Source organism: Ranitomeya variabilis, chromosome 4 (genome assembly GCF_051348905.1).
Source record: "Ranitomeya variabilis isolate aRanVar5 chromosome 4, aRanVar5.hap1, whole genome shotgun sequence".
In the NCBI taxonomy this organism is placed as follows: domain Eukaryota; kingdom Metazoa; phylum Chordata; class Amphibia; order Anura; family Dendrobatidae; genus Ranitomeya; species Ranitomeya variabilis.
This window is the reverse complement of record NC_135235.1, coordinates 125,202,231-125,218,154: the sequence shown is the minus strand read 5'-3', so window position 1 is coordinate 125,218,154 and position 15,924 is coordinate 125,202,231. Positions and strand designations below refer to the sequence as shown.

The 15,924-nt window shown below is 47.5% G+C and overlaps 1 protein-coding gene across 6 annotated transcripts in view; it reads left to right on the top strand.

Annotated features, from left to right (window-relative positions):
* The window catches only part of NOLC1 (nucleolar and coiled-body phosphoprotein 1), a 125,963-nt gene that overhangs the window by 57,156 nt on the left and 52,883 nt on the right, over positions 1-15,924 (top strand). For 2 of the 6 annotated variants that reach the window (XM_077259209.1, XM_077259207.1), the window contains exons 3-7: positions 4,162-4,283; positions 6,281-6,390; positions 7,382-7,505; positions 8,203-8,306; positions 8,399-8,549. In XM_077259209.1, the coding sequence (XP_077115324.1) occupies positions 4,162-4,283; positions 6,281-6,390; positions 7,382-7,505; positions 8,203-8,306; positions 8,399-8,549 (611 nt within the window). The remainder of the gene's footprint in view (positions 1-4,161; positions 4,284-6,280; positions 6,391-7,381; positions 7,506-8,202; positions 8,307-8,398; positions 8,550-15,924) is intronic. The other 4 variants (XM_077259210.1, XM_077259208.1, XM_077259213.1 and 1 more) reach the window with 2 other exon arrangements.

Sequence of the window (15,924 nt, the reverse complement as noted above, 5' to 3'; positions counted from 1 at the left end):
CCTAACTCTAGCCCTAACTCTAGCCCTAACTCTAGCCCTAACTCTAGCCCTAACTCTAGCCCTAACTCTAGCCCTAACTCTAGCCCTAACTCTAGCCCTAACTCTAGCCCTAACTCTAGCCCTAACTCTAGCCCTAACTCTAGCCCTAACTCTAGCCCTAACTCTAGCCCTAACTCTAGCCCTAACTCTAGCCCTAACTCTAGCCCTAACTCTAGCCCTAACTCTAGCCCTAACTCTAGCCCTAACTCTAGCCCTAACTCTAGCCCTAACTCTAGCCCTAACTCTAGCCCTAACTCTAGCCCTAACTCTAGCCCTAACTCTAGCCCTAACTCTAGCCCTAACTCTAGCCCTAACTCTAGCCCTAACTCTAGCCCTAACTCTAGCCCTAACTCTAGCCCTAACTCTAGCCCTAACTCTAGCCCTAACTCTAGCCCTAACTCTAGCCCTAACTCTAGCCCTAACTCTAGCCCTAACTCTAGCCCTAACTCTAGCCCTAACTCTAGCCCTAACTCTAGCCCTAACTCTAGCCCTAACTCTAGCCCTAACTCTAGCCCTAACTCTAGCCCTAACTCTAGCCCTAACTCTAGCCCTAACTCTAGCCCTAACTCTAGCCCTAACTCTAGCCCTAACTCTAGCCCTAACTCTAGCCCTAACTCTAGCCCTAACTCTAGCCCTAACTCTAGCCCTAACTCTAGCCCTAACTCTAGCCCTAACTCTAGCCCTAACTCTAGCCCTAACTCTAGCCCTAACTCTAGCCCTAACTCTAGCCCTAACTCTAGCCCTAACTCTAGCCCTAACTCTAGCCCTAACTCTAGCCCTAACTCTAGCCCTAACTCTAGCCCTAACTCTAGCCCTAACTCTAGCCCTAACTCTAGCCCTAACTCTAGCCCTAACTCTAGCCCTAACTCTAGCCCTAACTCTAGCCCTAACTCTAGCCCTAACTCTAGCCCTAACTCTAGCCCTAACTCTAGCCCTAACTCTAGCCCTAACTCTAGCCCTAACTCTAGCCCTAACTCTAGCCCTAACTCTAGCCCTAACTCTAGCCCTAACTCTAGCCCTAACTCTAGCCCTAACTCTAGCCCTAACTCTAGCCCTAACTCTAGCCCTAACTCTAGCCCTAACTCTAGCCCTAACTCTAGCCCTAACTCTAGCCCTAACTCTAGCCCTAACTCTAGCCCTAACTCTAGCCCTAACTCTAGCCCTAACTCTAGCCCTAACTCTAGCCCTAACTCTAGCCCTAACTCTAGCCCTAACTCTAGCCCTAACTCTAGCCCTAACTCTAGCCCTAACTCTAGCCCTAACTCTAGCCCTAACTCTAGCCCTAACTCTAGCCCTAACTCTAGCCCTAACTCTAGCCCTAACTCTAGCCCTAACTCTAGCCCTAACTCTAGCCCTAACTCTAGCCCTAACTCTAGCCCTAACTCTAGCCCTAACTCTAGCCCTAACTCTAGCCCTAACTCTAGCCCTAACTCTAGCCCTAACTCTAGCCCTAACTCTAGCCCTAACTCTAGCCCTAACTCTAGCCCTAACTCTAGCCCTAACTCTAGCCCTAACTCTAGCCCTAACTCTAGCCCTAACTCTAGCCCTAACTCTAGCCCTAACTCTAGCCCTAACTCTAGCCCTAACTCTAGCCCTAACTCTAGCCCTAACTCTAGCCCTAACTCTAGCCCTAACTCATTTTTTAAAATTTTATTATTTTTCCCTAACTAAGGGGGTGATGAAGGGGGGTTTGATTTACTTTTATAGCGTTTTTTTGGCGGATTTTTATGGTTGGCAGCCATCACACACTAAAAGACGCTTTTTTTTTACAAAAAATAGTTTTTGCATCACCACATTTTGAGAGCTATAATTTATCCATATTTTGGCCCACAGAGTCATGTGAGATCTTGTTTTTTGCGGGACGAGTTGATGTTTTTATTGGTACCATTTTCGGGCACATGACACTTTTTGATCGCTTTTTATTCCGATTTTTGGGAGGCGGAATTTTCTGTTGATGATGCTGTATGGCGGCATTTTTTTTCGGGACAAGATGACGTTTTCAACGGTACCATGGTTATTTATATCCGTCTTTTTGATCGCGTGTCATTCCACTTTTTGTTCGCCTGTTTGATAATAAAGCGTTGTTTTTTGCCTTGTTTTTTATTTTATTTTTTTGGGGTGTTCACTGAAGGGGTTAACTAGTGGGATAGTTTTATAGAGCGGGTCGTTACGGACGCGGCGATACCAAATATGTGTACTTTTATTGTTTTGTTTTTTTTATTTACAAAAATAAATGGAATTACTGGGAAATGTTTTTTTTTTCTTTATTTGGGGATTTTTTTATTTTATTTTTTATACATTGTATTTTTTTTTTTTTTTTTTTTTACTTTTTACGATTGTCCCAGGGTGGGACATCACTGTTTTAGATCAGATCATTGATCTGACAGGCACGTTCCAGAGGCTTGCCGGCGCCTGCTATTAGGAACTCTCAGCAGGCGCCGGCAAGCCAGGTCAGTAAATGACCCGGAAGGAGTCCCGCGGCCATCTTGGATCCGGGGACTCCTTCCAGGTCACCGGAGCAGCGCGATCTCATCGCGTTGCTCCGGTGGGAGAGCGCAGGGAGCACCCCGTCCCTGCGCGATCCACCTCTATGCTGCTGTCACTATTGACAGCGGCATCAGAGGGGTTAAATGCCCGCGATCGGCGATAGCGACGATCGTGGGCATTGCTACGGGGTGTCAGCTGTCATATACAGCTGACACCCGCACCCGATCACCGCGCCGCTCAGCGTGAGACCGCAGTGATCGGCCCGCCGTACTAGTACTGCGGCTGGCACAAATGCAGTGCCGGCAGCGCCTTACTAGTACGGCGGATGGCGCGAAGGGGTTAATTGATGTAAAAAGACTTAAATCCGTGCGACACATTCATTCCTGCACTAAGTGTGTCAAAGGTCGTCATAAGTTTATACTCCCAGATTATACTGATTTCAATGATACCTTGGTTGATGAAATCAGTCTTGTGGTTGTTGTTAAATCTTTATTTTCTGTTTTGAGTTAATGATATGCTCTTCATGTGGTGCTCTGCTTAGGTATTCATAATGCAGACTGCTGACAGGTCACTGATCCCTCACTGACCGGCCCCCTAGTTTAAAAAAATATATATATTTATGTAAACAATCCCCATCTACAGGCAGGCTCCGGCAGCCGCTCCTGCTCTGCAGTAAGCTTTTTGATGGTATCTATAGATACATTTAATAAAAGGTTGAAAATGACGACTCCTACGCAGTAGCTGCTATCGGCTATCCAATAGCTGCTACTGCGCAGGAGATGTCGGCGCCATCTTGATAGAGGAAAAAAATTGCTTCTTCAAAGATGGTGGTGCAGTATTAGCTATCTGATCGCCTCATGCTTAAAGCAAAGTATGGAGTTGTACAGTCTTAGTCTGACTCTGTTTTAGAGAAATTCTCCCCATAAAATCCACGCTTCATGTAAAGAACATGCCTACAGCTGTGAACATTTGGTTTTATTTTTATTTGTGAAGCAAACAGATAAAACAAAATAACTGTAACTTCAGTGTGCACAGCTATTCCCCCCACCCCCCATCCTCATAAAGTCAGTACTTCGTAGAGCAATCTTTTGCAGCAATTACAGCTGCGAGTCGCTTTTGATAAGTCTCTATGATCTTTCCACATCTTACCACTGGAATTTTTGTCCATTCCTATATAGGTTACCGAAGTATGTGTATCCTTTATGCACAATATAGAGATATATATGTTTTGCCGATGTTGTTTAATATATATATATATATATATATATATATATATATATATATATATATATATATATATATATATATATATCTATATCCCATTCTACTCGCTTCCCATCCGCTCCCCCTCCATTCGGCGTCCCCTTCTGAAGCAGGCAGCTGGCTTAAGCCTCCTGTCGCGTGCACGCCAACGTCAGCTGCTGGCCTCTGCATTGCCATACACTGTGCCACAATACACTTGCAGCTGATTGTGTCTGCCCTGGCCCGGTCACATCTTCTGAGACTGCGGTTATTACGCCGCTGCTTGCAAGGTTTATGCACTTATTGTTTCAGGAGCACTAGTCTTAAATTCAGGCTCACTTTTCCCCATTCTATGTAAAGTGTTTCATATCTTTTCATGTAACATAATTTCAGATCACCAGATGCAAAGAAAAGGAAACATCCTGTCAATGGTTTACCAGCTAAGAAATCTGGGAAGGAATCCAGCAGCGATGAGAGTTCCAGTGAAGATGATGAGCCACCTGCAAAGAAACAAGGTAAAACAGACTGATGCGTTGCTTTTCTCTAAGCTTAAAATGCTTTAACCAGTTTAGGACCGGGGGTATTTCCATTTTTGCATAACATTTTTTGCTACCCTTCTTCCCACGGCCATATCTTTTTTTATTTTTTGAACGACACCGTTGGTTTTACCATGTCGTGTACTCGAAAACTGGAAAAAAAAACCTCCAAGTGCGGTGAAATTGCAAAAAAGTGCAATCCCACAGTTGTTTTTTGTTTGGCTTTTTTGCTAGGTTTACTAAATGCTAAAACTGACCTCCCATTATGATTCTCCAGGTCAAGTTTGATTAAAAAAAAAAAAAATTAAAATTGTGCCATTTTTCGATACCCATAGTGTCTCCATTTTTCGTGATCTGGGGTCGGGTGAAGGCTTATTTTTTGCGTGCCAAGCTGACGTCTTTAATGATACCATTTTGGTGCAGATATGATCTTTTGATCGCCCATTATTACATTTTAATTCAATGTCGTGGTCACCAAAAAAAATGTAATTCTGGCTTTTTGACTACTTTTTTTTTCTCGCTACGCCGTTTAGCGATCAGGTTAATCTTTTTTTTTTTTTTTTTTTTTTTTTAATTGATGGATTGGGTGAGTCTGAACGCGGCGATACCAAATGTGTATGATTTTTTTTAAATTATTGTTTTGTTTTGAATGGGGCGAAAGGGGGGTGATTTGAACTTTTTATATTTTTTTTTTATTTTATTTATATTTTTAAAAACTTATTTTTTTTTACTTTTGCATTGCTTCAATAGTCTCCATGGGAGACTAGAAGCTGCCATAACTCGATCGCCTCTGCTAAACATAGGCGATGCTTAGGCCTCTTTCACACTTCCGTCGTTATGCATCCGTCGCAATCCGTCGTTTTGGGCAAAAAATGCGTCTTTTGCCCATAGACTTGTATTAGCGACGGATGGCCACACGTCGCGTCCGTCGTGCGACGGATCCGTCGTGTTTTGACGGAACGTCATCACAACAAAAACGTTCAAGTGAACGTTTTTTTGTCCGTCGCGTCCGCCATTTTCAACCGTGCATGCGCGGCCGAAACTCCGCCCCCTCCTCCCCGGACTGCAGAATGGGCAGCGGATGCATCGAAAAACTGCATCCACTGCCCACGTCGTGCAAAATTTTCACATCGTCCGTCGGCCCGACGCATTGCGACGGACCCATATCGACGGAAGTGTGAAAGAGGCCTTAGATCACCTGTGTATAGCAGAATTACTCACTTGCTATGAGCGCCGACCACCAGGCGGCACTCATAGCAATCCGGCAGCGACAACCATAGAGGTCTCCAGGAGACCTCTGGTTATCATGCCGACTCATCGGCGACCTGCGGTCATGTGACACGGACGCCGATGGGAGGAGGTAATGACACGCTTCCTGCAGGTGCATGTTTAATGCCGCTGTCAGTTTGACAGCGGCATTTAACATGTTAACAGCCGTGGGTAGATCGCGATTCTACCTGTGGCTGTTAGAGGCACATATCAGCTGTCATGTGCCGGAAAAGGTGCAGGCTCATCGCCGGAGCCCGCACCAAACAGGGGGAGGCATCCAATGACTGGCTCTTCTTCCGTTCTACCAGAAATAAACAGACATGTCTCCGAGAGTTTTTACCTTCACAAGGTCCGTTAAAATAACAAGGACATACAAACGGCAGCATAGGTTATAATGGGTGCATGTTGTATCCTTGTAAAACCCGAATAGAACACGTACTTCTGAATGAGGCCTTGGATAGCTAGAGCGAGTGGTTGTACACATCTGCAGTAGAGATAAAAGTATCTAAACTGTAAGGCTATGTTCACACATTGCATTTTTGAATTGAATGAATGAAGGTTGCAGACAAACTTAGTGCAGTTGTATTAAATATAGACTACCAATAGCACGATAAAAAGATTTTTTTTAAATGTCAAGGATCCATAGCCTTTAATTTTTTACTTGTTAATAAATTGTAAGTATTTAATCTTTCTCTTGTGTATTTTAGCCTCTTCAGCAAGCAAAAAGCCCATATCCAAAACTCCTCCACCAAAAAAAGCAAAAAGCAGCAGCGAAGATTCCAGTGATTCTGAGGAAGACTCTAAGAAAGCTCCACTGGTATGTTACACATTCTATTAACTCCTTAATCACCCATGGTGTACATTTGTCATGGATTGCTAATGTAAGTATGAAGCTGGCTTAGACGCTGAGCCAGCTTAATACCAGGCAGACCCCGTTTGTGTTACTTAGCCGGCATCTGTCTGTGCCTGTAGCAACTGGAGTTGGCTCTGATCTCTGCAGTTAAACCACTTAAATGCTGTTCCCAATCTCGGGTAGTGGAATTTTATTGACGCCATTGCAGGGAAATGTTCTGTTACTATGGCATTCAGATCAATCAAAACATCAGCTCAGGGCGCGAAAAACCAAACTCTCATACAGCTCCATGGAAATAAAGAGTGTTACGGGTCTCAGAAAACAACATATTTTACTGGTAACAAACAAAAAACTACTAGGAAGAAAAATGGACAACTTTGGTTTTGCCACAATCATGCATGTATATCATGTATAATCTTGTCGCGAGATCATATTTATCACACAACATAACAAAACGCGAAGCAACAGTGGTGGATTCGTGTAGTGCTCTCCAATCCCAATTATACTGCACATGTGATTCTTTTTTTTCCAATATGTTGGTATGGTTAAATGAATTGTAATTTAAAACTACAACTCATCACTTATTAAAAAAAAAAAAAAAGCTCTCATACCGCTAAGTCGACGATAACATAAAGTTATGGCTCTTGGAATAAAAGGGGAGACAAGAAATGTGTTAAAAAGGAAAACTGTCCAGTCATGAACGGCGTTAAACATGGTGCACTTGGAAGATGTTTTTTTTTTTTTTTTTTTATATATATTGTGGTCAAGAGTGGATTGTAAACTGATAAAAAGTACAATGAAAGATTTCCACAAGGGCCAGGTTCACACGTTTTTTGAAAGATGAGTAATACCCAGGCCAACCGCTTGTTCTCCTGACCCGAGCTAACCTGCCCCACAGGCATACATGAGGCAGTTCACCTTGGATCTTCATTTTTCATCTCATTTTCCTCTTTAGAAAAAGGGCACACCTGTGGTGAAAGCTGCGAATGTAAAAGTAGCACGTCAGAAAAAAGCTGAGGTTTCAAGTTCCGAAGACGAAGCTCCAAAGAAGCAGCAGCCACCTGCTGCCAAGTCCCCAGGTACAAGCTGCTTGCTCACCTGTTTAGATTCTGCTTTTCCATTTATAAATCTACTAGATGGAGGCCCGATAAATCAATCGGCTGATCCCTGCGGCGGCGTGTGTTGCGTATGGCGTGTAGTGTGCGTTTGGTGCGACGGTGTTCCGCTGGTGGTACTGCGCAAGAGGCTGCGTGAGAGTGAGTGTGCGAGAGAGTGTGTGTGTTGCGTGTGGCGTATAGTGTGTGTGTTTGGTGTGACGGTGTTCCGCTGGTGGAACCGCTCAATAGGTTGGTACCAGCAGCAGTTTCCATATTGAGGCACCCATCTCTTGGGTGTCCCAATATGGTGGTTGGTGAACTTCCTCCGCTTGGAATTCAGGGATACAGTGACATCTGGACAGAACAGGAAATTAAAACATTACAAGGTAATTATATAAATAGATAAGCAACAGAAAAGTTTCATAGGTTTTTAATCTGTTGGTGATGTACGTTAATGTCACGTGTGCAGAGAGGAGGGGTGGTGTTTGGGTTGTCTAATGAAGGCACTCAAGTCTCCCAACTTGGGCTCCTACAAAACCTCTGCTGCATAATAGCAAAAAGTGGTATGTATCCCAACGTAGTGCCAATAAAAATCTACAGCTTACCCACAAAGACAAGCCTTCACGTTGCTTTATGTAGTGTGCCTAGTAAGTGATGTCAATATGATTTTACTTTAAAGTAGCAGCGAAGGTTACTCCAGTGGCAAAGAACATAGCAGCAGCGAAAGGTAGAAAATCTGATACTAGCAGCAGTGAAGAGTCGGATGACAGCGAGCCAGCCAAGGTAAAGTAATATTAATTATACAGTCATAGTGCACAATGCCATGAAGTTTGACTAGTCTGGTTATTTTGTGGTTTTCTTTTTGTATACTACAGACCGCTCCTGCCAAGACTCCACCAACCAAGTCCCCTGCAGCTGCTAAACCACAGGTTAATAAGGTAACCAAGGGAAAGAAAAGCTCCAGCAGTGATGACTCTGACAGCTCTGAGGATGAAGCCCCAGCTGCGAAGGCCAAGCCAAAGCCAGGTAATAGATTTTCTCTTACAATTAGGCCTATTTCACACGTCAGTGCCTCCGGTACGTCTAGTGACAGTTTTCTCATGTACCGAAAACACTGACACACGTAGACCCATTCAAATGAATGGGTCTATGCAGATGTCAGCGTGTTTTGACGGACCGTGTGTCCATGTGCAAAACACGCAGACATGTCCATTTTTACCCGGACACACGGCCCGCCAAACGTCGTGCACACGGAGAACAGTGTCCTCCGTGCGCACGGACGGCCGTGGTGGAAGCAGCGCTGCTGTAAGCCGCTGTTCCCCTGCGTGTGGTGCTGAACCTGGATTTCATCCATTGTCCCCTGCTGTGCCGGTGAGCAGGGGACAATGAATGGAAGAGAAAACAGACTTGGTTCCCCCCCTATATTTTACAACCAACCCAACAAAACTTCACAGATTCTATTAGATGTGGCAATTCTGGAGCTTTGCCCGGTTCTTCCCACTTACCCTGTAGCGGTGGCAAGTGAGATAATGAGGGGTTAATGTCACCTTCCTATTGTAAGGTGACATTAAGCTGGCTTAGTAATGGTGAGGTGTCAATAAGACACCTATCCTTTACTAATCCTATAGTTGTTAAAGGGTTAATCAAACACGATGCAGTAAGAAAAAAGTCCATGGGTGTATGCTGCTGTCCCTAGGAGGCTGACACTATGCAAATAAAGAAAAGTAACTCATCCCCGGCAGTATACACCCTCCGACAGGCACCAGGCAACTCAGTTTTTGCTTAGTGTCTGTAGGAGGCGGACCTGGATCTAACACCAGATCCGCATTTCTTTTTCTTTCAGGGATTGTGTGTGTTTATTAATCTTTTTCCCTTTAGTTTCAGATACACTTCTGTGGGTTACAGGGTGCAGTTCTTCTCACCCTGATTCTCCTCATTAAGCGACCGAGAGCGCAGTGTGGTATCACCCACATCGCACCCTCTCTTATCCGCTGGGCAGGACTCTTTCATGTCACCCTGGGGTGTTCATGTTTACTTTCGGTGGCCAGTCCTTGCCTCCCCCCCCCCCCCATCCCTCTCCTCGGAGTGGGCTGAGAGGAAGACGGTGGTCACCTGCGGTGACCTTCCCCCTTTTAATGGGTTGACGCAGTCTTCTGCGCCAGAAGATATAGCACGGGAAGGAGGACCACATCTCCCAGGACCCTTTCTGCCATCAAGGGATCCTGATGCGTTCCTCATCTTCAGGTAGTAAGATCTTCAAGCAACGGCAGCCCCCATCCCAGTCCCTGTATCGTCGCAATCTCCATGCAGGGGCACTTAACCTTATTATCCAGCAGCACTCGCCGCTGCACGCTCCGTTACCAGGCTAGGGGATTCGGGGGCCATCGGGCGCTCTTTTATTTAAATCTCACGCCTCTTTCCTCGTAGCGCGCATTTTTCCACCATATTCTTTTTCGGCAAGTCTCTGCCCCTGGAGGCTGCACCCCTTCTTCCTCGTTCACAGTGCTGGACACAGCTCGTTTGCAGCCCAGCGCTGGTATTGGCCGCGCTCCGGCGGCCACCCTCCTTTTCCCTGCCGGCCTTTCGGGCGCTTGATTCCTCTTCAGCCGGCCACGCCCCACTGTTTGGCGCGTTCTCTCGCAGCCCGCGCTTTCCCGGCCAGCTGCCTTCTGTGCATAGCGTACTCTGGAATACCTCTCCAGCAGTCCTTCCATCATGTCCGTCTCACCCGACGCCCCTAATGCTCGGGACAAGTGCACTCTCCCGGAGTGGGCTGTTGCAATGTCTGTCTCCGACCTGACTAAAGTGTCTCAATCCCTGGTTCAGGTACTAGAAGTATTCCACTGCTGACTACTGCCACCAGTACCACGAACGCTTCTCACAGCGATTCGCTCGCACCTGTCCAAGACCCTCACAACGGTAGACTTGAGAAAAGAACCAGAAAGCGTTTTCTATCTAGTTCTTCATCCATTTCTCCGGATCCAACTGCGTCAGCCGGAATACCGCTCTCTACCCGTTCCCCCTCTTCGCAGGCGGACGTCGGGTCAGATATATTCTCTCAGTCTGACTCAGATGCAGATCAGACTTCCGCAATGCAGGATATGGTTGACAGCCTTATCTCAGCCATTATTCAAACGCTTGAGCTTAAGGAGGAAGAGGCAGCTTCTCAGGACATCTCCGTTTCTTTCAAACGGATGAAGCGTCCTTCAACAGTTTTTCCCAATCAAGGAATTTGATAACACTACATCTAGACACTGGGAACACCCTGGTAAACGTTTTCCAGGGAGGAAACATTTAGACGTTTTATACCCATTTGCTGCAGACCTTGTTAGCAAATGGTCCGAATCTCCTAAGGTAGATCCACCTGTGGCTAGATTATCCTCCCAGACAGTGGTGTCCATTCCTGACGTGGCGTCTCTAAAGGACCCCACGGACAGACAAATTGAGGCTCTAACAAAATCAGCTTTTGAAGCCTCTGGTACCTCTCTCTGCTCCAATATCGCCTCTACCTGGTTGGCGAAAGCGGTGTCGGCCTGGGCCAAAACCCTACACAGAGGCATTGTAGCTTCGGCCCCCGCACAGGAGCTAGTGGATTTAGCTTCTCTGGATGCGGCTGCTTGCTCTGCAAGGGCAAACAGCAATATTGTCGCCATTCGCCGTGTCCTCTGGCTGAAGGGGTGGAACGCAGATCCCGCTTCCAAAAAATCCCTCACAGGTTTGCCCTTCCAGGGATCCAGGCTCTTTGGAGCGCAGCTAAACCAAATGATCTCGGACACCACGGGCGGTAGGAGCACTTCTCTTCAGCAATCTAAGCCTAGGCGTCCCTTCAATAGAAAGGGACCCCATTCCTTTCGCTCCTTTTCCTCCTCAGGTGGTGCCTCTCAGCATGACCGGTCTTCCACTCAAAGGGACCGAAGGAAGCCTTCTTTCAGGCCTACCCATCACTGGAGAGCTCCAAATCTTCCAGTTCTCGCGACCACAGATTTTCTTCCAAATGACGGGTCACCCCCACCTGGAAATCTTTCCAGGGTGGGAGGTAGGCTTCTCCTGTTCACAGAGCCTTGGTTATCGGTGGTCGACGACGCCTGGGTCAGGGAGATTGTCGCATCAGGTTACAAAATAGAATTTTCGTCGCTCCCCTCTTCCACCCACCCAAACAGCCCTCCCATGTCCCAGGGCTTTTTCAGGTGGTTGATTCCCTTCTCGCCTCAGGGGTATCCGTCCCAGTACCTTCCAACCAGCGGTTTTCCGGTTTTTACTCAAATCTATTTGTAGTTCCGAAAAAAGACGGCTTTCTTCGCCGATTTTGGACCTCAAATGGTTGAACCGCCACCTCCAGATTCGGCACTTCAAGATGGAGTCCTTGCGCTCGGTGATCGCTTTCATGGAACAGGGAGAATTTGTGCTCTGTGGACATTCGTGATGCGTATCTGCACATTCCGATTTGTGTTCAGCATCAGAGGTTCCTTCGTTTCGTGATCCAGGACCAACATTTACAAATCACGGCTCTTCTTTTCGGCTTGGCGTCCGCCCCCAGAGTCTTTACGAAGGTAATGGCGGCGGTCATGGCCATCCTTCGGTCGAAGGGGATTACGAGAATCCCCTATCTCGACGATCTCCTTGTAAAGGGTCCGTCTCTCCGCGACTGCGGTCACAGTTTCTAGATCACTCTGGGCACGTTAACCCGCCTCGGTTGGATAATCAACGGACAAAAGTTCACCTTGATTCCGACCCAGCGTCTAGAATTCCTGGGCATGGAATTCGTCACCATTCAGGCTCAGGTCTTCCTCCCAAGGGAGAAATGTCTCTTTTTGGAGGGGCATCAAAGTCCTAAAGCGTCCTACCCCTCTACATCTACGGCTTGGCATGAGGGTTCTGAGCAAGATGGTCGCTTCCATGGAAGCATTCCCTTATGCTCAGTTCCACTCTCGCCCTCTCCAGCTGGCCCTTCTGTCAGTTTGGGACAGGAATCCACTCTCCTTAGACCGCCCAGTTCGCCTCCCTCTCGATGTGAGACACTCTAACTTGGTGGACGCTGTCCACTTCCATTCTGTCCGTGAGATCGTTTCTCCCCCTCCGCTGGCAGGTCATCACCACCGATGCGGATCTCCAGGGGTGGGGTGCGGTCTTTCTCCACCTCACAGCCCACGGGCGCTGGACCGCTCAAGAGGCCCGCCTCCCAATCAATCTCTTGGAAATCAGGGCTATTTTTCTAGCCCTCCTCCACTGGCAGCCCCTCCTCTCGGGAAAACCGGTCCGCATTCAGTCGGACAACGCCACAGCTGTGGTTTACATAAATCATCAGGGAGGGACTCGCAGCAAGCAAGTCTTGACGGAGGTGGCAAAAATTCTGCGGTAGGCGGAAAACCACGTTCCCTCCATATCAGCTGTCCACATCCCAGGGGTGGACAATTGGGAAACAGACTTTCTCAGCCGTCTGGGGCTCATGTCAGGCGAGTGGGCTCTTCTCCCCCGCTGTCTTCGACCAGATTTGCCAAAGGTGGGGCGTGTCGGACGTCGACCTAATGGCCTCCCGAACAAGCCACAAGGTTCCCCAGTACGTATCCAGATCCCGGGATCCGAGGGCCGTCGGCTGCGACGCTCTCGTGGGCCCAGTTTCAGATGCCTTACCTGTTCCCGCCTCTTCCCTTTCTTCCAAGGGTCGTAAAGAAGATAAAGTCAGAGGGGGTTCCCGTTCTCTTAGTAGGTCTAGATTGGCCCTGCAGGGCCTGGTACGCGGAGCTAATGAACATGTTATCGGACGTACCTTGGAGGCTCCCAGACCGTCCGGATCTTCTATCGCAGGGTCCCCTCTTCCACCCGAGTTCTCGGTCTCTGAATTTAATGGTATGGCCGTTGAGGCCGCGATCCTGAAGGACGCAGGTTTTTCTCAACGTGTCATGCAAACCATGATAAGAGCTAGGAAACCGACATTTTCCCGTATCTACCATAGATGTTGGAAGGCCTTTTTCCAATGGTATGACGTCAACGGTCTATCCCCTATGGTTTTTTCCCTTCCTTCGCTTTTCGGATTTCTTCAGTCGGGTCTAGATTCGAACCTCTCCCCGAGCACGTTAAAGGGTCAGGTTTCTGCCTTGTAAATTCTCTTTCAAAGAGACCTTGCTTCTCTCCCCCAGGTGAGAACCTTCCTTCGGGGGTTGCTCATGTTGCACCTCCTTACCATCCTCCAGTCGCTCCTTAGGACCTCAACCTTGTGCTCGGCGCCCTCCAGTGTACGCCTTTTGAACTGATTCGGGACATCTCTTTTTCTTTTCTTTCCTGGAAAGTAGCTTTTTTTGGTCGCCATCACCTCGATCAGGAGAGTTTCCGAGTTAGCGGCATTGTCCTGTCGTTCTCCCTTTCTGGTCCTTCATCAGGACAAAGTTGTCCTTCGGCCTGTTCCTTCTTTTCTGCCAAAGGTGGTTTTAGTTTTTCACATCAATAAAAACATCGTCCTTCCTCCTTTGTGCCCTTCCCCAGTTCATCCTTTGGAGAAATCTGTCCACAATTTGTATGTGGTCAGGGCTATCCAAGTCTACGTTGCCAGAACTGCTCCTTTTCGTCAGTCAGACCCTCTGTTTGTCGTCTCGGAAGGTCGTCAGAAGGGGATCCCCGCCTCTAAGTCCACAATTGCTCGGTGCATCCGTTCGGCGGTCCTGGAGGCATACCGTGTTCAAGACAGCCTACCCCAGGGATGAAGGCTCACTCTACCCGGGCTGTGGGAGCTTCTTGGGCAGTTCGTCACGAAGCTGCGGCCTCGCAGATTTGCAAGGCCGCAACTTGGTCGTCCATCCACACCTTTGTGAAATTCTGCAAGGTGCACACTCAGGCTTCTGCAGATACCGGGCTGGGTAGGAAAATACTGCAGGCGGCGGGTTCGCACCTGCCGACCTAGTTCTCTATTCTTATTATCCCGCCCTGGGGACTGCTTTTGGACGTCCTATGGTTACCTGTGTCCCCCAATGAAGTGAGACAGAGGGATTTTTGGTTCTTACCGTAAAATCTTTCTTGGAGCCTTCATTGGGGGACACGGCATCCTCCCCTTATGTTGTACCGTATTGGCCAGCGTGCCGTTGTTGGGGTTGGTACATAGGTTGAGTTGTTTATACTTTTTCCTACTACTGCTTTTGCCTCAACTGAGTTGCCTGGTGCCTGTCGGAGGGTGTATACTGCCGGGGATGAGTTACTTTTCTTTATTTGCATAATGTCAGCCTCCTAGCGACAGCAGCATACACCCATGGTTACCTGTGTCCCCCAATGAAGGCTCCAAGAAAGATTTTACGGTAATAACCAAAAATTCCTCTTTTAATGAAATAGAAAAAATGTGTATATTGTTTTATCTTTATTACTCTGCCATTACAAGCAAAGCCCTCAATCTCCTGGAAAAAAGTCAAAATAATAAACCAACAAAATGCTGAAGAGTTCATTTTAGTTCAGGCCGCCTGGGAGCCCAGCTTCGGTGACGTCACCGAAGCTCTTCTCCCGGAGTTTTATTCATTCGCCACTAGTTTACAGCTGTGGGCGGTCACATAAGCAGCGCTCCCGGTTGTAAACTGTAAATGCCCCTAGATATGGATTACTGCGTGGAACTGACTACGCCGGACAGGTATGGTATATTGTTGGTTTATTATTTTGAATTTTTTCCTGGAGATCGAGGTCTTCGCTTGGAATGGCAGACTAATAAAGATGGAAAAAAAGTGTGTTGTTTTTTCATTAAAATACTTTATTCTTACTGTGTGGTGTTTGATTAACCCTTTAACAACTATAGGATAAGTAATGGATAGGTATCTTATTGACACCTCTCCATTACTAAGCCGGCTTAATGTCACCTTACAATAGGAAGGTGACATTAACCCCTCATTACCCCACTTGCCACCGCTACAGGGCAAGTGGGAAGAACCGATCAAAGCTCCAGAATTGCCGCATCTAATAGATGCGCCTTTTCTGCGCAGCTGCGAGCTGCTTTTTTTAGGCTGGGGGGAGGGCATAACCATGGCCCCTTACCAGCCTGAGAATAGCAGCCCACACCTGTGAGTTTTGCCGGGTTGGTTGTAAAATATAGGGGGGACCCCACGTTGGTTTTTTTTCTTCTTCATTCATTCTCCCCTGCTCGCGCTGCTGGCCGAGCAGAGGCAAACAGATGACAGCCGGCTTCAGCACCACAAGCAGGGGAACAGCGCTTACTGTAGCGCTGCTTCCTGGCGGCCGTCCGTGTGGCCCTGATGCGGCACACGGTTGCATGACGGATGTATGACACAGATATCTCCGGTACCGTGTTTTTACCGGTACCAGAAATATCAGGACGTGTGAAACCGGCCTTAGAAATGGTCCAGCAAGGCTTGTGACTGCACCATGCCCGCCTTCAGCTGGCCTTAGTTTAAGGGAACCTGTCACTCCGTTT